Below are 21,344 nucleotides of genomic sequence, written 5' to 3' on the forward strand. Positions count from 1 at the left end.
ACTGAATCGCAATAAAAGATTTGTGCAGTATATGGAGAAGTGTATGCTGTGACTGATGGAACGTGTCAAAAGTGGTTTGCGAAGTTTCTTGGTACTTTGACATTTTGCCCAAATAATTCTTTGCTGTGGAGCTGTTGTATGCATTGGAAGATGTTTAGCAGCACCCACTATAGATGCCAATTGGGCAGACAGCCCACGTACTCAAAATATCCAAATCAATGAAGTTATTGGTAAAAATGAAAACTGTGTCTTTTTTACAGAAAAAAATGTAAGCAGACTTTTTGGCCAACCTAATACTTCAACTGGACAATGCCTGACTAGAGGCAGCTCGTCCTTCCTTCCCTTGGTCGTTTAAAGAGAACATGAATTTTACTCATTCAACAAATGTTTACAGAGGCCTAAGTGGAGCTGCTACCTGAGGGAGGCTTTTGGGTCAATTTAAATAGACTCCCAAGTAATCCCCTTCGGTCTCTAATTATTCCTCTCCTGTTGGGGGGAGTCTTGTATTTTAAATGAAGACTGAGTTTGCTTTTGGGTTTAGGTCATCCCAAAATAAAAGCCTTTTTACCTAAATTGCAGGGAAGAATAGAAGAATAATAGGAATATAAATTCCTCATCACCATTATGTGGAAAACATTTTGCAAAGAATTGTAATGTGAGGCACAATATTTCCCCTCCTTTTAAGCGGAGGGGAATGGCATGACTCTCCACGCTCATTCACTGTTTTCTTCAGTGTCTGACTCTCCGCAGAGGGCCCATTGGGCCTGGCGGTGCAGCAGAGCGTCGAAGCACTCCACGTCTTTCTTTTTAAAAATGAAATTTTGGGGGGTAATAACGTTACATAAAAGTCAAGCATAGGACTTCGGTGTACAGCGTTTAACCATGGTTCTGTGAAGGTGGCATTTGCAGCCAGCGGGGAAGAGATGGACCGTCAGAGGATTTGGCGGCGCCGATGGCGCAGCAGCTGAGCCCCGCGGGAGGTGAGGTGCCGGCCCCACCTTAGTCCTCACACGAAACCAGAGGGTTCACATGATTCAAACACTGAGACATGGAAAGAAAGAAAAAAGGGAAGAAAGGAACCAGAAAAATACAAGGAAAAAAAGCGATTTTCTTTTTAAAAATAATCGTGGAATAAAATTCCACGATTAAAGCATTATGTTGAATTGAGATGCCGTAATGGAAAAAGATTGATAAATTTGGCACATAATATAAAAATATAAGTATAGCAAACACATATCAAGTTAGAAAACAAATTGAAACAATATTTTTACTTTGATGGATATATATACACATATATACATATATGCATATAGCATTGGAGAATGATTTGTGTGATACCTAAAGAACACATAAATCTGTAAGAAAAATACCAACAACCTAATAGAAATATGGATAAAGCTTGAGAATAAGCAAATTCTAGAAAAAGAAAATAGGTGCTTATTCTCATTAATAAATGGAGAAACACAAATTAAAACAGGTTTTCTTTTTTTAACCTCTCCAACTAATAGAAGTTTTAAAATTATTGATAACACAATACCATTAACAATATAAGGAAACAGGCCTTTTTATACACTATTAGAGGTGATGAAAATTGACTCTTTTGGAGTTCACTGTAACAGTTCCTTCAAAAAAATGTTCTAAGCTTACATGTTGAGCTCACAATCTCACTTTCAGAAGCGTACCCTGCAGGTATGCATGCACAGACATGCCAAGATGTATGATGGCATGTCCACACAGTGGGGTGGCGTACTCTCACCCCTTCTGTTGATATGAAAAGATGTTCATGAGATGCTAGAGGAGAGAGTAGTGTGTGATGCTCGTGTTAAAATTAATGAAGGAGTTGCATATTTAACAACAGCTAAATGGAAAATATGTGGAAGGCTGTATTACTTTTAGAATATATATCTTAAAATATTTGCCTTTTATTGAGAAACTGTTAGGTTCAGGGCACTCCAGCAGGTTATACATTCCTCAGAGCTACTGTTTCTGGTCTCTGGTGCTCCAAAGCTAGTGACGGATTCATCTCTAACGCTTCATTTACATATTGAGTGTTCATGCTAGTTCTCGTGAAATTTTGTGTTCTCTTTTATAAAGGCCAGATTCTCTTTAGTGGAGAAGATAGCCACACATTCAAAAAATTTTTGCTATTTCTTAAGTTCCTTGTTGTCACTATTATTTTGTCAGTATTCCCTGTTTCTGTTTATACTTTTGGTAAACTCAAAGACTGATTCTTTCTAAATTTTAAAGTTTACCAAAAAGGGACATTATAGAGTTTTAAGATCAATAAATCCCACTTGTTCATGCTTTTAGCTCCTGTATCCTGAATTTTTCTTTGTATCCAACCTAAATCTTATTAAATATTCCTTACTAAGTACTTGGAACAAGGTACTTTAGGATATGAATTTATTTTGCAGGTGATGAGTGCACTCCTCAACTTGAAGGTCATGTCTAGATAAATGTCACGAACGGCCTACACTACTGAGCTCAAACATTCATAAATGAACTTTATCAAAATTCCATTAAAAACTGTCAGATCTTTGCTTTCCTGTTGTTACTCCAGGTTAAATTATACTTACAACAAAAGCCTCTTGATGTTTCTGCTTAATTTACTTACTGCTTCCACCAAATAGTTCCAACTTTATTATTTTCTTTGTAACTTATAAGGCAGCAAATAGTGTTCCTTAATACTAATCTTTGCTGCCTTAGAAGAACTCTAAAGTAATTTTAAAATATGACAGCATTCTTCTAACAAATATTAGCATCCATGTGTGAAAATGAAATGCAGGAAAGCTACACTAGCCTATTTAGAGCAGAAATAAAAGGGATGAAATGGGAAAATGAACTGTCTGTTTAAAGTGAGATCATTATACATCCTGGGAGCCAAAACAGACAAAAAGGTCCCTGGCTCCGACTTCCTTATTGCATAGCCGAAGAAGCTGCTGCCATCACGAGAGGTCTCAGAGTGAATGGCTGTGCTAGGACTAGAACGGTGCTCTTCTATGTGTAGTTTGCTGGTTGATCACACCATGTGTCCACCCGCATACACATACTTCTGCACATAGACTATATTTTTCTAAATACGCCAACCCTGTGGCCCAGCAGTTCTACTTCTGGACATATACCCAGTATCCATCCAAGGACATGTACAAGATTATTCATGGCAGCATTGTTGTTTATAGCCAAAATCTATAGGAAGGAAGGAGAAAGGGAAAGGGAGGAGGGAAAAGAAGGCAGAAGAGGGTAAAAGAATGGAGGGGGAAGGGAACCCAAATATAAATCAACAATAGAATGGATAAATAAATTGTGGTATGTCCATGCAATGAAATATTACACGGCTATTAAACAGAATGACTGATTCATGGAGCAATGTGCATAAAAGCATCTTCTTGAGTGAAAGAAGCCAGACATAGGAGATTATGGAGGGCATTTGTGTTAGTTATTAATGGTCCCTTAAGGTCAGGGACCATCCCTGCATCTGTAGATCTCTAGCACCCAGCACATTGTCTGGCACATACCAGCTGCCCAGTGTATGTTTATTGTAATGGAAAGTATATGGTCTAGAAAAAGACACAAGGGAAGTATTTCTCTATTGAGAAAAAACATCAGGAAATATAGGGAACAATGATTAATTTTCAGTTGTTTTCATGAGAACACAGCATATGGAAACCTGAAATATTAATTTTAACTGTAAATGACACTTGGCTAGGTATGACCATAACTAGATGATGGTAATATTTCAGAATATTTCAATACAGGTACTGCTAATGGAGCCTGTGGTTTGACTCCAGAATTAATTCAACCATGAAAGCAAGCATATGTAATAGTTTCCTCTGTTCATATTTTAGGAAGTCTTCTCAATTTCTTCCCCTATTTTTTACTCTGCAATGCAGCAGAAGTGCTGCTGAGTTAATTGGTCCAATTTTAGCACACTGATTAGGTCATGCTTTTGAGGATTTGTGCCTTGGGGGCTGAATGAGCTTCTGTTGGAAGAAGGCTTTCTCCTACTCCTTGTCTTGTGGCCTTGCTGGGTGCACTGGTCCTTCATCTCATTGATAAGATATGACTGGGACGAGGGGAATGGACTAGCTCTTCTGTCTGCTTTGATTTCGGACTCCTTATACCCAGCATGTGTAGGAATGAGGGCCCAACCACCACATGGTTTGCTGAAGTTTATTAGCATTCCACACTGAGGTTTGGGCAAGTCCCGCCACAAAAAATAAAACATTACATTGTTTCCTTGAGTCATTTCATTCTCTTAGGGACCAACCAGAAGGTAGATGGCTAGACCAAGGTGGGATTGGTAAATGCAGGATCTCCTGGGCAGACGTCATCATAATCTTATTATAAGAACCACCCTTTAATACGCCTCACTTCTTCATCCCTAAACACACTCGCATAGAGTCATGGTTCTCCTTTGGTGTAATTATGATATCCCTTCCTATTATTCCAGCTTCTCACGTGGAAGAAATCATTGAAGTCTAAGGGAAACATATGCTCGTGTTTGGAAAAGAAGTGCCCTACTAATTACAGATCAGACAGGCCAGATGAATTTGAGTCCTTGGGGGAACCACGGGAACAAATTGTTAATCAATTTGCAATCACCTCTAGAAGCACTGGTTACTGAGCTGTCATTCATACGGCTTTGTGAACAGTCACTTGTGCCAAAGCAAGTTCACTGTTGAGCAGTGACCGACAGGATTTTCACTTTTCTAGTAGGACATTTGCATCAACAGGATGAAAAGACATGGATGGTCCTAACCGTTTATGTGCGTGAAAAATAACATTTGATGATGTTATTTTATCTAAAGGTATTTGTGAGGTGCTGAGCATGCAGTGCTGGGGTGGAAAAAAACCTCTTATTTTTCCTGTTACCTAAATTAACCTTTAAAAAGTTTTTTATCTAGTGTGTTTTATGAGAGGTTGAGTTATGCTCACCGTTTTCCTGTTTTTGCAGTATCTAGGTAAGTTATAAGCAACTTGTTTTCAGTGAAACTATCCAGAGACATAGTCTACCTCAGGGAAACAAAAACCTTATGTTCTTTCCTTTCTTGCTGGTGTTATCAGCCCTGTGCACAGCTTTTGACCCCCTGGCCCCTTATTTCATTCATACTCAGGCAACTTTTCAAATAGAGGAAATTAGCTTGCCAACAGGCCTTGAATCTCACGTTTTACCCTGTTGGGATTTAAAATTTTGGCACATATAAAAATAACTGACACAGTGACATGACAAAAATATATCAAGTTCCTACCATTCTTTTTGTGAGGCTCCTCCAAATTCATGAGGAAGTATATGAGCCAACATCCATGATTTCATTCTTCATCGTCCTCCTCATTTTCCCAAGCCCCAAAGTTGTGCCTTCGATGTCCGTTTGTTCCCCGAGCAAACACCCAGCCATCGTTGGACAACAGAGTCTTCAGGCGGACAAATGCACCTTTTTTCATTGTTCTTCTCTAAGTTTCATCAGCGGACTGAGATAAATCTTTGTTTGTTAGTGGCAAATTTTAAAATTAGGTATTTTGAAGATTCTTGGGGAAGAAATTGTCTGAACCTTTTTAGTCTTGCATTGGAATTGTTTATTCTTGACTTAGCATCTATCTGTGACATAGATACTAGAAGGAAATCCCAGTATTGAGAGAAAAGGTATCTCATGTGGAAAAAAATACACATACTTGCCCACACAAATTTTAAAGTGGTGATGTTAAAGTTTAGATGTAAGTGTGTTGAAAGTCAGTCTCAGTGAGTCCTAGAGAATCATCTGACTTGTGTTGATTTGTTGGTCTGCAGTTTAACTCAGCTGCTAAGCAGCTGATAGAATGGGATAAGCCTCCTGTGCCAGGAGCTGACGCTGGAGAAGGTACCTCGGCAGCAGCTCAGAGCAGTGCTGCCCCAAAGCACTCTGACACCAAGAAGAACACCAAAAAGCGGCACTCCTTCACGTCCCTCACCATGGCCAACAAGTCCTCCCAGGCGTCCCAGAACCGCCACTCCATGGAGATCAGCCCTCCGGTCCTCATCAGCTCCAGCAACCCCACCGCGGCCGCGAGGATCAGCGAGCTGTCCGGGCTCTCCTGCAGTGCCCCTTCTCAGGTGAGTCGTCTCAAGGGCGTGGGAAGAGTTGGCCAAATCTAGTCACCAACTAGATTTGTGTGTGTGTTCACCAGCTGAAGAATATCGTTCATTTTAGCCTTCAGAAGACAGCAGCTTTCTGGGGAGCAAAGCCTTCCTTGTGTTGTAGGTAGAAAAATGGAGAAATAACTTGAGCGTGTTAACCCAGAGCTATTCAGTCATTTTCAAAGGAAAGAGCAGAAATTAAAAAATGATTTATCAGTTTCAGTAAGCAATCCCTCTGCTTTACAGAAAGCTGCTTTGGGACATCCTGGCAACTAAAACTTTGTCTCCATCCAAACTGAAGATGCTGTGATCAGAACTCGTAAGGGTTGCCATTGCCTACATCTGTGTAACTTACCTTGGTTTTGGGTCCCTGGTCAGTTATAGAAATAGGGCATGAAGAAACATTTAATTTAGATTAGAAATTGGCATAGCATTTTTTAAAAGCTCATTAATTCATCAACACTTTGGACTATCTTAAAAAATAGCTATACATTATTCATGTGTTAATAAAAATGCTCGAGATGATAGGGAACATCGATTCATTCATTTGGCAAACATTTCCTGGGTGCCTTATTGTAGGTTCTTCATGGAACTATGTGCACCAAACAAAATACTGGGTTGGCCAAAAACTTCATTTGGTTTTTCCTATATGATGGCTCTAGAAGCACATAGTTGTCTTTAACTTCATTTGAAACAATTTTGTTAAGACTGTATTGTGATAGCTGTCATATCAGTGTGCAATAAAAAAACTTACAAAATTGGTGAATTTTTGTGTAGTCATTTTAATATTGAAGATGGAAGAAAATAAGTGACATTTTTGGCATATTGTGTTTTATTATTTCAACTGTGTAAAACACAATTAAAATGCAAAAAAAAGATTCATGCAGTGTATGGAGAAAGTGCTGTGACTGATCAAACATGTCAAAAGTGGTTTGGGGAAAAAAAGAGGTTTGGGAAGTTTTGTGCTGCAGATTTCTCGCTGGACGGTGCTCCACAGTTGCATAGACCAGCTAAAGTTGATAGTGACCGTATTGAGACATTGAGAACAATCAGTGTTATACCACACAGGACATAGCTGACATACTCAAAATATCCAAATCAATAAAGTTATTGGTGAAAATGAAAAATGTGTCTTCTATTTTATGGAAAAAGCTAAATGGACTTTTTGGCCAACTCAGTAAGATAGAGGACTTCCCCGTGTTTTGGCCTTGACCCTGGACCGCAGCTCGAGCATAGCAGAGGTGCTTCTGTAGTCATCCAGGTAGAGGACAGCCGTGTTCTCAACGCACGGGCCAGAGAGCCTGGTTCAAAGGAGCTAGCCACAAGTGGGAGAAATTTCTTTGAAGTCTCCTGCTCTATTTTAAAAATTCATGCAGATTTTATATTCTACTCTGTAGTATTTATAGCTTTGATTTGTAATTCTTATTTTTTTTAAATTTATTGGTTTTAGAGAGAGAGAGAAAAACATCGATTTGTTGTTCCACTTACTGGTACTTAATCCATTCATTGGTTGTTTCTTGTGTGTGCCCTGACCAGAGACTGAACTCGCAACCTTGGCATATCAGGAGGACCTTAACCAACTGAGCTAGCCAGCCAGGGCTGTAGCTGTGTGTTTTGTGTTTTTTTGTTTGTTTGTTTTTAACCCATAAAAATAATTTTTTCTCTTAAAGGAAAGAAAGAAAAAGGAAAGAAAAACCAACATGCACAGTCTTTATTCTCAAGGAAACTGCACAGTTTAATAATATTTGTTTTGGACCACAGAAAAACTATTTACAACAGCTTTTCATATTCCTTGCTAATGTTGTTGACAATTATTTTCTTTAGACCCATTTATTTGACCCTGCTCCTTTAGATTCCTACCGTAGGTTATAAGTTAAATGCTTTCACTCTCTGAATAGGATTGCATTTTGTCACTGTCTTTTGGATGGTAGGGCCATGAAGCCTTTGATCTTCTGAGGGAAATAGGACACACACACACACACACACTGCACTAGCATGTGAGGGCAACGAGGGCAGTGGTCTTCGCTATGTTCGCTGGTGTATCCCAAGTGGCAGACAATTAGTATCGTTGAATGGAGCACAAAGTGCCAAGTGAGGTTGCTTAGGAAAGGTTCAAATTGGAAGACTTTTGAATCAGGTTCTGATAGAGGAGGCTAGTAAAGATGGTTGTTCACGAATAGAAAACTGAATCATTTGAGTGTGTTTTTTAGTGGCCTGACAACACTTTTATGGTGATTTTTTTTCTCCTTATTTATTTTTACAGGGAAGGGAAGGGAGGGAGAAATAGAGGGACAGAAACATTGATATGTGAGAGAAATGTCAGTCGATTGCTTCTTGCACACCCCCAGCCAGGAATCTGGCCTGCAACCCAGACAAGTGTCCTGACCAGGAATTGAACTGGTGACCTTTGGGTTTGCAGGATGGTGCCACGCTTAGTGAGCCACTCTAGTCATGGTTACAGTGATGTTTCTTAAAATAAAAGATACGTTTCTGTTAAGAATAGTGGCAACTCACAGTGGGAAATTGCTTTAAAAGAATGGGCAGTAATCTTTTGGCAGGAGAGAAGATGAAAAGAGAGGAAGATACACTTAGTGCTTGTATCTTCCGTGGAGAACTCGGCAGTCAGGTGTGAGCATGCCCAACGCTGCCGCACCAGAGCTGGGAATGAAGACTATAAAAGTGGAGCTATTTTTGTTTGGGTTTGAGTAGCTTAGGAAACAAGGCTCTTTCTGTGTTCCATTAAAACAGTTCCCCCTTCAACTGTCCCACCCTCCTCCTGTGTTCTGATCCGTTCTGTTTTCAGCGGTAGCGTGTTGCCTCAGGGAGAAGTTATTTCTAGAAGAGGACGGGAGATGTTTGAAGTGCTGCCTGGCTTCTCCAGCCTAGGTTTACAGAAAACACTACTTATCTGGGCTACTGCGTACGTCGTGGGAACTACAGTCCACAATAAAGCAAGGAGTGTGTGTTGTGTGTGTGACAGGCAATCACTCCCCTAACCGTGGAGAGGGGAGACGTGGAAAATGGTGCTTGTGAGACTGGTTTAAATAGGGCTATCTTTTCCTTCTGCCCAGGAAGGACTGACTGCTCGGGAGATTTGACTGAGGCCCATGGCTAAATGTGTCTCTGCTATTGACCTGATTTTGTCTTGCTTTACTTTAATTAGGTTTAGTTGTGTTTATTTAAAAATCCAAAGTCAGGGCCCTAAAGAAGTGAGTGTTCATTTTTCTCTCACCGAAGTGAGAACCACGTGGAGGCAGTTGCTGGTGTGCTGGTGCCTCCTAACTCACCTTTTCACCATGTGGCTCCGTCTTGGTCCTCACGTTTCTGGAGGGCAGTTGGGGAGATCTCTCTGTCCCATCCAAATTCTAGGCAACAGGATGGGGAAATGAACCACAGAAAGGAGCAAAGGGCTTGCATGCTATTTAATTCAGTGACTACTGAGTGAAGACTGAACTTTCCATTACATAAAGTGAAAGATTATTTTATAGGCTCTGCAGTCCAGGTGGACCATCAGAACAGATATGCACAGATGTCTATGATTGACACCTGTAAAAGCCCATGATGCCACACCTGTGATATTTTTTTGGCCTTTGCCAGCTGGAGAACTGAGTCATAATAATTGAGTTTTTGTGGCACTTTTTTTTTATTGTCGGTGGCTTCAGGGAAAGCAAGAAATCACCCACCCATTCCCATTTTCTCTCTCCACCTATTTCCCTCTGCATAGTCCTTGCTGGTAGGGGGGACCCACCTAACTTGCAGTTTTGTGAGAAAAGGATGAGCATAACATGGAGTCAGGTTGTCCTTCCGCGGGGCATTTATTCTGGGCATGCTCACCTTCTGCCACTTTTCTGCTTTTTGTCATTCTTTGGTGACTTCTCTTCCTGTAGGAGCATCTCTGTGTTGAACTGGTGTTTGCAGGGTTCTCCATGTTCAGTGCTTTACTCCTATCCCTATGATGGCAGAAACATCAGGGAACCTCTGGTCCAGACTTGTGAAGTGATGTACTTATCCCAGACCGTGAGCCTATTAGCAGCTAATTCTCCTGATTCCCAGTCTGGGGCTTTTAGAGAAACATCAGTCCGTAGTGAGGTCTTTCTTAGATGTTTGTAGGGCCAGGCCCAGGAAGCTGTATTGTGGTGGGTTTTCTTCTGCCCAGAAATCTTCCTTAATAATGGTGCACACTTTGAAGTGCGCTCCATTGTATCTTCTAAGAAAGACCATCTTTTATGTGGTGCCAATCTTGCAGGTGTCTGTGGAGTGTGTATATCAACATTCATTGATTCAATGGCCTAATGAAGGACATTAGGTTTTATTCCCAGAATGAAAAACCAGTTCTTCTTATTACCCGGTGTTCTTCCTATTACAAATTGATTAGAAATAGACTTTGATTCACAGAAGAGTTAGAAAATGACGGTTTGAAGAGAAACCCTTGTTTGTGGCGCCGCTGGAATCTGCTTAGGTTCAATCAGTATAGGAGCTAACAGGTACAAGGGCAAGTTTAAAAGGATGTGGATTCCATGTATAATACAGATTTATTGGTGACGATGGAGTTATATGCTGTGATGCTGAATCTCCCCGTCCTGGCAGGGGCTAACCCAGTGGGAAACTGTGAAGGTTCCTTCGGGCCCTCTGGGAACTAACTAATCTCGGAGCTTTTCTTTATCCTGATAGTCTGTTTCTTAATCTGTGGGAATTGAGGAAACCATGTGTGGGATTAAGTTTTTTATTATAAAAAACCTAGCATTTTTTGATATAGCGTTGTTTCCATGGGGAAACAAGGTACCAGCCAACCCCATGTCTTCAGTAGTGAAGGAAAGGCACCGTTTGCACAGGAAGCCACTCCCCTGGTTCTGCAGCATCCAGTAACACCATTGCATTCTGCATTCAGGCCGGGTCTGATGTGCACCTTGGCAGAAATTGATCAAGTAACCCATCACAGGCAATGAAATGACCTGAATAACTCAATTTCTTTCTAGTAAATTAATCTTAGGCAGTATCGAGGATAAGACACCTTTGAACACAGCTAATTTGGCTTGACGTTGTTCCCTTAAAGGCTCTATAAGTAATTGCCTGTGATAGGCATGTCTAGGCAGCTGCATTTTAGTTATGTGTCCCCTCACCCTAAGGTAGAGACCATGAAAATGCCTCTGAAAATAGCAGAATACCTGAAACATTTCACATCGATTTAACACATTGATAGAAAGGTGAGTATCATGGGCTACAACCCCTTTCAACAGGATTGTCAGGGAGATTGTCAGCAGGCCAGTGGAGCACTGGAGGACCTGGCTGTCTGAGCAGCCACCTTGGCGGTCGGCAGCATCCCCGAGAGGCAGCATGTTGTTGTGAAAGGCAACAGCGGGTAACCTCTGTGTGTAAGACTTTGTAGTGACTGGCGCTTATCACGGGACTTCCTAGTGTCTTAATACAAATTAGGTAGGTAGGCAGTAAATTTTGGTTGAATATACTGAAAGGGGTTCTGTCTTCCAAAAATAATAGAAACTATTGGTTAAAAAAAAAAACTGTGACTTGCCTTCCCAAGGTTTAGCTGGTATAATCCACTGTATTAAATATAGTCTTTTTATTAACTTTTTTTCTTGGCAGGTTCATATAAGTACCACCGGGTTGATTGTGACCCCACCCCCAAGTAGCCCAGTGACAACTGGCCCTTCGTTCACATTCCCATCAGATGTCCCCTACACAGCTGCGCTTGGAGTGAGTATAGTTTCTCCCATCTCTGTTTGTCTTTTAGGTATTAGTCACGTTAACCTGGCACACTGCACCTCCCAACACCTGCAGTTTACACGACACTTGCTAGGTGGGGCATATCTTTTATCTATTATCTCTGTTTAAAACTTAGAAAAAAATTAGAAAGTCTCTTCCCTGCGGCATGCCAAAATTTTTCACAGTGAGGGTCACTGACCAGAAGCTATTAGAAGAACTCTGTAAAGTACTTTTAATTTTCCTTATAGTTCATCCTGATTTCCAGAAGGCTTAACCTTTATTTCTTTTGAGTTTGTCGACCTTTTTACAAAGACACGTTAATGGAAATACCCAGGAAGCTGGGATCCCTAAGGCTAGATGGTTTTCTTTAGTCACACAGTAAGTCGATTTCAAATCTCTACCTTTACGATTCACCTTTCTTAGTTTCTCGTGATCTGTTGGTATAACCATGGCCATAGCTGCCCAAAGGTCCCTGTGGCCTTGGAAGGCCCCTTGAACTATGTTGGTTTTCTTTCTGCGAATATAGCATCCTGCAGACAGAATCCAAACACTAGCTACTTTAAAACATCCTAATGGGGGAAATTAATAGGAAGAATGAGGGCAGCCAAGGGAAGTAGATACAAAGAAGGAACACTCTGGAGAGAAAATTAAAAGGAAAGAAGCAAGCAAAGGCAACCTCAGGTAGCAGACACACAATACTTTAAATCCGTGTTTCCTAAAATTACAGGCAATCGAGCTGCAAGGAACCAGCAATTGTGAGACATCTCTCATCAAGGCCAATGCCTTGCCTTATACTTTCAGACTGTTTCAGTGCTGAGTTGAACGAGGATAGGAGAGATTACCAAATCAGATGACTCCAGTGGACCCCACCCCTATAAATTGCTTAACCAAATCTCAACTGACTGTGATATTTTCAGAGAAATGGTGTGGCCTGGTGATGGGGGCACAGACCTGGGTTGGAAGCCCAGGTCAGCCACTCATGTTATAGGACCAGAAAAAGTTACCCAGCCTCTTTTAGCCTCCATGTCCCTACATGTAAAATGAGACTAATAATAGTGCTTACTTCAGAGAGTTAGTGCCGTACCTAGAACGTTCGAGAAGTGACTGTCGTTGACCTAGTTATTGGCCTCTACTGAGGACCGTTTCAAGGTGGGCCGGTGACATGTGCCACTGGTTTACTTTAAGGAGGCCTTGAAGGGCCTGGTTCACTTGGTTACGGGTTTCTCTGTCCCCTAGACCAGGAATAGCAAAGCATCTAAGCAGCTGGTTTGTTTTTAGGTTGCGGATTTTATATATGTTGTAAAGATTATGGTTCCCTCTGCTAGAATGCTTAGAGCCAAATTGGTACCCTTCTCCAGTGGAGACCTCACAATGTTATTAGTTAAAATGTTGGCTCCACCTCATTTTATTGTCCTCGTTTTATTTTTGCCTCATTTTTCCTTTTATATTTATCTTGATACATTTTGTAAATCATTGAAAACTGACTTTGAAACAAAGTGGGATATAAATAAATGCAGTTGTAACCTAGCTTGACTTAGACTTTTGAAAACATTTTATGGAGTTAAGCGTGTTCTTGTCTTTAAGTGGAAGTTAATAATGTTCTGGTTAAAGGCTAAAGGTTTTTTTTTTTTTATGTTTCCAGAACGATTCTAGTTTCCTTTGATAGTATAAGAGTTTGGTGCAGGAAGATAAGTTGCATTGACACATCTGGGGAGAAGATGAAATTCCATTAACTTGCGGAAATGGGGTTCCCTGATGTCCCAGTAGCCCTTGGGTATTTTGACTGGAGCCGAATTCCATAGCCACCCTGCCCTCCCTCCTCCAGAGAAGACTCTCCTTTCCTTCCTGCTCTTTCACCCTCAGTTGGTAGTCCCATTTCCAGAAGACTACTTTGCATGGAAAAGTTCTAACTTGATTTCTTAAGGGGGGAAAAACTGACTCTCCTGATCTTAGAAAAGGTGACCAGTGGAAAAGACTTAGAGCTGGCCGAGTTTCACCCACGTGAGCTAAAATTTCATGGTGAGAGTAAACAGCCTGCTGCTCTTTGCTGGAGGGGCTCTCTCGGGTGGGTCAGCGGGGCCCATCACAGGAGAGCACGAATGTACAGAAGTTAATTTACCTTCAATGATTTTATCCTAGAATCACAGGAGAAAGCTTGCATGTTAAGCAAGAGGAAGGTCTATTAGATGGTACTGTGCCAGTTCCACTTAATGAAAAACGAATTATAAACACACATACCTGTCATCCCAGGAGATGTCTAGATCTCAAGGTCCCTGGGAGGTTGGCAGAAATGTTTTGCATTTAATATGTTAGGTGCAAGAGGAAAAACATCTCAGTGGCACACACCCTCTGCATTTCTGATTAATCACAGCAAATTTGAAATTTTGAAGTCTTTGAAAATGTGAAGTATTTCCCACGATCCCGAGCGGTATCACAGTGATAGTATGTGTCTTCGTAGGACAGAAACCATGCTCTTCATGGTGTGGGTTTATAGGTAATAAATGCCACTACTAGAGTAGAAGTTGAACATTATGTCTAGTACTTTTTATGAATTGAGACTTTTTCAGCTTTTATGCCAAATGAAGTTAGGAACATATTGTCTCGTGCATCTCATGCATCTCACATGGAACAGTTAAAATGTTAAATATCTAATATTAGAAACAAAACTGTTATTATGTCTGTCGAATTCAGACATCAGTCTGTTAATAGTAGTGAGGGTTTTTTCCAACTAATTTTTTGAGGATAAGAGGATGAAGAGCTTAGTCTTGCATCTTCCGTACAGTGGTAGAAGGACTTTTTCAACAAGTGGTTCGTAGCTCCTGATCCTCTGTGCCAGCTGAGAGGTGTTTAGCTGTGAGATGTCATAGGGCACTCAGGTCAATAAAGGCCAAATATAGCCCATAGACAATTTATAAACAGATTGCATTACAAAAATATGTAACCCTAACTAAAAAAGTATCATACACACACATTGTTTAAGGAAACAAGATGAAATGATGTCAGGTTCTCAGAAGAGCGAATATGTAATTAATTCATTGAAGCCCGTGACAGAGGCTAAACAGAATTTACTCCTGTCCACGGGATCGGGGAAGCCTCTGGAAGTGGAAGGCTGGGACTGCCAGTCTTGGCAGTTTGAGAGGAAGAAGTAGAGCCTTTGGAATTGGCAGGAGTTCTGTAAATCAGATAAGGGGTAGGATATGTCCAGTAGCAAATGCGTCCTGTTCGTGGCCTGGCACGCAGCCCACTCCGAGAGAGGACACTTCTCTCCTGGAGCTCACTGGTTAAGGCGGAGAATCAAGGACTGCCTTCACAGACGACGGAGCCAGAATTTGGATCTGTCTTTTTCCTGATCCCAAAGCCCATGTTTCTTCTAGCACGTAAAGCTGCTGCTGCTTTTAAGATCAGTGGGTCATGGAGGGGAACCTAGGCATGGCAAAATATGACCAGTTTACATTAGCAGACCCCCACTAAGTCCTGTTTTGAGCTAAGTGTTATTCAGAAATAGTCATTCTTACCTCAGATCAATACCACATACTGGTCAACAGAAGGCCTGAATCTGTGGAAGCACAAGTAGGAAGCTCATTTCTAAGGAATAGCAGTATAACATCCAGTTTTGTACATCAGTATTTCTGTGGCCTGGGCCACAGCTATGGACAGCTTTACCATGATGATATACAGACTTTCTGCATTTCCGTAAGGTGACCAGTGATGGGCACTGTTTAAGCCCCTATTAGTTTAGCATGCAGTATCCAGTGAACGTGGCATTTAAGTATGGTATTTGGCTCTGCACAATAGCAAGTTAACAAAATATGGTTAGCACAGTGTTACCTGTGCTCCTAGCAGGGCCCATGGATGTTTTTGTTTTTTTCTGCTGGTAGAGAGTGCATGTTGGCCTCTGGAGCCTGGGCCTTGAGATAATAGGCAGGTCTCCAGGTCAGCTCTGGGTGAACGAAAAGCTGTGGTTTTCTCTGTAGAAATTTCAGGTCTTGTAGGATAGCAAACTGCCTGGAGCACAGCACACAGCGGATTACCTTTTGAACTTCCACATCACCAGATTATTTCAGTTTAGGTTGTTTATAAAGCAACCCACAGAACTTCCTAGTCTGTCACAGCCCTGGACTCACAAGAGCCCTATCATTTTACCAACCCCACAGGGCTGAGCAACATCTAGGAATCTGATTTTAATTAGACTTTCTCTCTTGGTCTTTGTCTGCATGCTTATATACCCACGAATACACATACACACACAAACGTACTTTTCCCCAAAGATTGGTCACCCAGCATTGGGGAAAATCTGCCCGATTTTATTAAGATTGTCTGTTTCGACCATATAGAGGGAACTATAACTGTACTTTCAAGTACAACCTTTGAGAGCTTTCAGAATATTCCTTTTATCCATTTTTTCAGTGCCTACTGTTTACTCCTTGTAAAAGTGACATGCGTGAAACATTTGTTTACTCTATTTGTTAACTATGAGAGGTGACCTTTTTTACATTTTGTTAAAACATGACACATATTTTTATCAAGTCTATAGATGTCCTTGCCTTCTTCTTCAGACAGTTTAATACATCCTCTGTTCTAACAAGTTAAAATATAACAGGTGATTCTAATTTCCTTTCCTCTTGAAAATGCCATTCTACGTAGCATGTGAAATGGAGCTTTTTGGTTCTGTGCCTTCGGTGCGACGTTAAATAATTTCTAGGACGGTTATGGTCGGGCTCCTGCTGAGCACGTGTCATTTGTCTTCTGCATTTCCACAGCCGTGCTGTTGTGAGGTTGGGCTTAGGAAGATTTAAATGGAAATCAGTTAAGTGGTAATTTTGTAGTCTCTGTACATTATTGGATGTACAGTCTAGACAGGTGTTATCTCACCTGTCAAGCCACTGGTGTGTTATTACCCATGACCTGCCCAGGTCACACATTTGCTGAGTATTTTACCAAGGGTTAGCTTTACTTCCCTCTCACTTGGTCTCTGGAAGGAGACCAAATGGAGTGAATGCTTGACCTTCTCCTAGTGAAAGGGTTTGAAGGCTTATCTAAGCCCAAGTCCATGCACATTCCAGAGCTGTAACAAATCTTAATGCTGCCGTGTTTTGTGTGGAGAACATGAGTAACGTTCACGAGTGCTGACCTTCTGAGCTGACCTCCACCTTGTCCAGGTTAGCACTCTGTAAGCAGCTCTACGCCTCATTTATTCCTGCTCTGACTTCTGCAACAGTGTCAGCTGCTGTTTGGGAAAAATTCTTCCCGAAAGTCACTTTAGCCAGAAAATTAAATATAATGTGTGAAACAGTTGCAACATATGTCTATAATTTTGAAATTTTTTCTATTCAGTTTATGTTTGTGGAACTATGTACATTAATAGGCAGATGAAATCAGTGTTGATGAGATTCAAATTTTTATTCCAAAAAATAGACATAAAATGTCTGCTGTGAACTATGTTTAGAAGTCATTGGATTTTTTTTCTTACTAATATGCTGATGTATCAAAGCCATTTATGCTTTCCTAGGTGCATTCTTTACTTTTCTCATTTCTCCTTTGATTCAGTTTTTATGTCTAGTGGTTCAAAGGTTTGGGGAGGGCGAGGTGGAGGTTCAGGCAGGCCTTTGTGTGCCTGTTTTCCCAGGAGTGTCGGCATACAGACCCTGAAGAATTATCTGGGGTTTATAGATCAGAAGGTAACAATTGCGCCATTGATTTTCAAAAGGCATGGAATCCTGTAGGCAGAGCCCCATTAGTCTGTGCCCATAATAGAACCAGCAGCTTTTCACTGGTGTACTTGTTAAAGATTACCAGCCTTGATAGTACTAAATTTCAAAAGCTGGCATAGTTAAGAAAAGAATAAGCAAAAGTAGCAACAACAGCCCAGTGATTGTGGCTTGCTATTGTTTGGGCTTTTTGGAGACCAGGCATCAAAGGAAATTTTCTTCTGAAGGCATGGTTTGAGATACAGTGCAGCCCTATTGTTTTGGGTTGTGTTTAAGTTTCAGGTTACAGAAACAATCGCAGATTAACTCCTAGCAAGCAGCGGGACATTATAACTGCCCCCTTGGAAGGCATTTGGGTTCTTGTCCAAGTCTATACTTAAAAGTGTTATTAATCTTTAAATCACCTGTGATTGTTTCATTTTTTCTTTTCCTCCTCCCAAGTGTGATTATTTACCTGTATGCTGAAAATGGTTGTTGTGGCTTTACGATCTTACAGGAGAACAAGATAGATGGGGTTTTTTGTTTGTTTGTTTGTTTTAAGGAGGCTTTCATATTAGATAGCCTGCTGGCTCTGCTCTGTTTGGATTACATTGAAGTCTTTTTCCATGGATTTCTGATTCCTTTTCCTTCCCACCTTGCATAAGAGATGTAAATAAGTGTTTTGTCCCTTTTCCCCCCTGTTTCTTTCTTATACCAGACTATGAATCCTCCCCTCCCACCTCCCCCACTTCTGGCCTCCACACCACCGGGCGCTACTGCTGCTGCTGCTGCTGCTGCTGCTGGAGGAATGGGACCCAGGCCCACAGCGGGACCCCCCGAACAGATTGCACATTTACGACCTCAGACTCGCCCCAGCGTGTAAGTGAGGGTGTCATTTATTACTGCTTAAATGTGCATTTCCAACTAAGCCCAAACTAAGTAGAGGTAGAGAGACATCTTTCTGATACGAGCTGGTGACAGGCTTATGGCTTACCAAAGCGGTTGGTGTTCTGCAGACTTCTACCCAGTCATGCATATAATTAGGAGACTGCTGAAACCAAATGGGCCTGATACAGGAGCTCGCTGGGCAGCCGTGCTGCTGAGGGAGGGCTGTGCGTGGTTGAAGGAAATGTAGCTGTTTGCTTCTTCATGATAGTAAATGTGGATGGAACTGCCTTTTGAGCCTTTTGTCTGCATGTCTGTTCCTCACACTGGGACACTGAGGAATGGGAAGGTATCCACACAAATCAGATGGAGCGGTCCGTAGTATGCATGTGAAAAGCCATAAACCCCCAGCAATAAGTGTCCAGAAAGGTCTAATTATATTGTTCAGAGTTTATCCATGGCAGAATACAGCTCAAGTTTTGCGGGTCTTATATTGTGTGAGTTTATACGATACAGGGAACAATTTAGGGCCCCAGTAAAAACAATGGTTAGCGTAGCCTGCCTGGTTTCCATATGTTGGGGGCATAGTCACCCTACATTATGGGGTTGTTTTGTACTCTATGCGATCTGGACTTTTATTTCCCTTTGACTTTTTCAAACTCAGTCTGCTCCTGGCTGAGCATGCCAAAGCAGGTGCAGTCCAAGCCTCCAGGTCCAGCTTGTGTGTGGAAGGCAGCGTGTTGTGCTTCCCAGTGGGATTTTTTACCATATGTCCTCATTTGGGGCTACTTCCCTAGTCTAACAAGTGCCATTTAAAGAGCTCAATTTTCCCAGTGGGTACCTAATTTCCAGCAGCAGGTTAGGCACTCTGGGAAGCTGCCTTAATTCTTTCACACCCCGCAAATACCCTTCGGTGGGATAGTCACCTTCACGCTGGGAGGACCTGCTTGGCAGTTCTTAACCAGGAGGGCCTCTGCCTTTGAACTGTAGCCGGGAACACCTGTTTCAGTGGACAAGCACCAATACTACATACAGGTTAAAGGAGTATACTTTCCGTTTACTTTGTACAAGATGTTCAAGACTATACCAAGGACGAGTTTTGAACATCTTGGATTTTGTCTGCTACTCAGCCTGAAATCAAATATTCTTTCTATCCTAGGTATGTTGCTATATACCCGTACACTCCCCGGAAAGAGGATGAGCTGGAGCTGAGAAAAGGAGAGATGTTTTTAGTGTTTGAACGTTGTCAGGACGGCTGGTTCAAAGGGACGTCGATGCATACCAGCAAGATAGGGGTTTTCCCTGGTAATTATGTGGCACCAGTCACAAGGTATGGTTTGGAATAAATGGTTTACTAAGTTGTAAACAGAGAAGCTTTGTTCTTCCCCATGGCTCTCAGCCTATCCAGATTCCTTCTCACATTATAATTGCCTATTACAAGCCAACATTTAAAAAAATCCATTTCTGTGTCGGCTGAGATCCCTTCCAACTCTAAAATGCTTAGCTTACTGTTCACGTGGATGTATATGAAATTGTAGGTTTCTGTGAATAAATGTACTGGATTTTAAGTTACTTGCTTTAAGTAATATATAGAAGACTCAACTAGACCATCTTTAATATTTTTGTGTTTGAATATATTTTTGTGTCTAATATATATTGTTTGAAAATAAAAAGCATGATATTTAATATAAACAAAAGCTATATTATTAATACTTATGTGTTTCTATAATACTTACTATGTGCCAGGTAGGCAGATTTCTAAATGCATTTCACACATTAATTCTTAAGTCCTTAAACAACTCATTGTTGTAGTTTCGATTATGATCCTCATTTGATAGATGAGGAAATGGAGGTACAAAGAGATTAAATAACTTGTCGGAGATCACATAGTGAGGAAGTGCTCAAACCCAGGTGGTCTGGCTCTATATTCCAATAGCTCTGAATTTGGGCAATTATTAATAATTCCTATAATACAGACTAATAAAATTCCTTAAATATAACATGGATCCTTTATCCTTCTGAGCTGAAGGTGATTTTGCTCCCTGGGGGCATTTGGCAACATATGGACATGTTTTTGATTGTCGTTACGGGAGGGGAGGTGCGGAGAGATGTTGCTCTTGGCGTCTAGTGCAGAGAAGCCGAGGGCGCTGCTGAAGGTCCAGCAGTGCACAGGGCAGCCTCCCGCAGAAAGGGATGATCTGGCCCCAAATGTCACTGAGGTTGACCAACCCTATTATAGGGTTAAAGCTTTTAGATATAAAAAAATGTTCTTTATTTTCTTTAGAGATAAGTCCACCTTCTGGTCACTGAGGAAGGTAGCCTTGGAAACTCAGTGTAATGACCTATAGTGGCATTGACATTGAGGGAGCTTCAGTTTTGGGCCACTGGGCTCTTAAGTAGTCCAGGTTTAACTGTGTTAAATCATTCCCTAAACCCTCTGACTTTGAATAAATGGCTTAATGAATTGACATGTTTGTCAGATGTTGGCCTTGATTTATAGGTTGGCCAGCAGCCTAATCAAATGAAAATCAGTATTGTTGCAGATGGCGACAGGATGCTAGCTTTAATTAGACTTGCAGATTTGGAATCAATATAAACCTTCTTTTCTGTGTATGCTAAAATCTACATTCCGGATCCAGGAGACGGTAGATAGACCCTCCCTGGTGGGAATGAAAAACAAAAACAAACCACAAAAACAAGTAAGGGAAGTAAAATAAACCAAAGAACAAGGAAATATTAAGTTAATTAAAAAGAAGTTTTCATACAACTCAAAAACAAATTATTTAATACCTCCAGAGGGATGCTTAGAGTTAATTCTTTGTTATTCATCATGGTAAACAATAAGGACATTCAAGTTTAATGAAGTATTGTACTTGGTAGAAAGTTACTATAAATAGAATTGTTTCAATGAATTTAGGATATCAAAAAATTACATTACA

The 21,344-nt window shown here is 41.1% G+C and overlaps 1 protein-coding gene across 1 annotated transcript in view; it reads left to right on the forward strand.

Annotated features, from left to right (window-relative positions):
• SH3RF1 (SH3 domain containing ring finger 1) overlaps positions 1–21,344 on the forward strand; it is a 151,855-nt gene that overhangs the window by 109,179 nt on the left and 21,332 nt on the right. The window contains exons 5-8 of the mRNA XM_045831436.1: positions 5,786–6,088; positions 11,714–11,824; positions 18,239–18,399; positions 19,565–19,735. Coding sequence (XP_045687392.1) covers positions 5,786–6,088; positions 11,714–11,824; positions 18,239–18,399; positions 19,565–19,735 — 746 coding nt within the window. The remainder of the gene's footprint in view (positions 1–5,785; positions 6,089–11,713; positions 11,825–18,238; positions 18,400–19,564; positions 19,736–21,344) is intronic.

The sequence above is a fragment of the Phyllostomus hastatus genome, unplaced genomic scaffold (genome assembly GCF_019186645.2).
Source record: "Phyllostomus hastatus isolate PE091 unplaced genomic scaffold, TTU_PhHast_1.1 phas_contig_159, whole genome shotgun sequence".
Classification (NCBI taxonomy): Eukaryota; Metazoa; Chordata; class Mammalia; order Chiroptera; family Phyllostomidae; genus Phyllostomus; species Phyllostomus hastatus.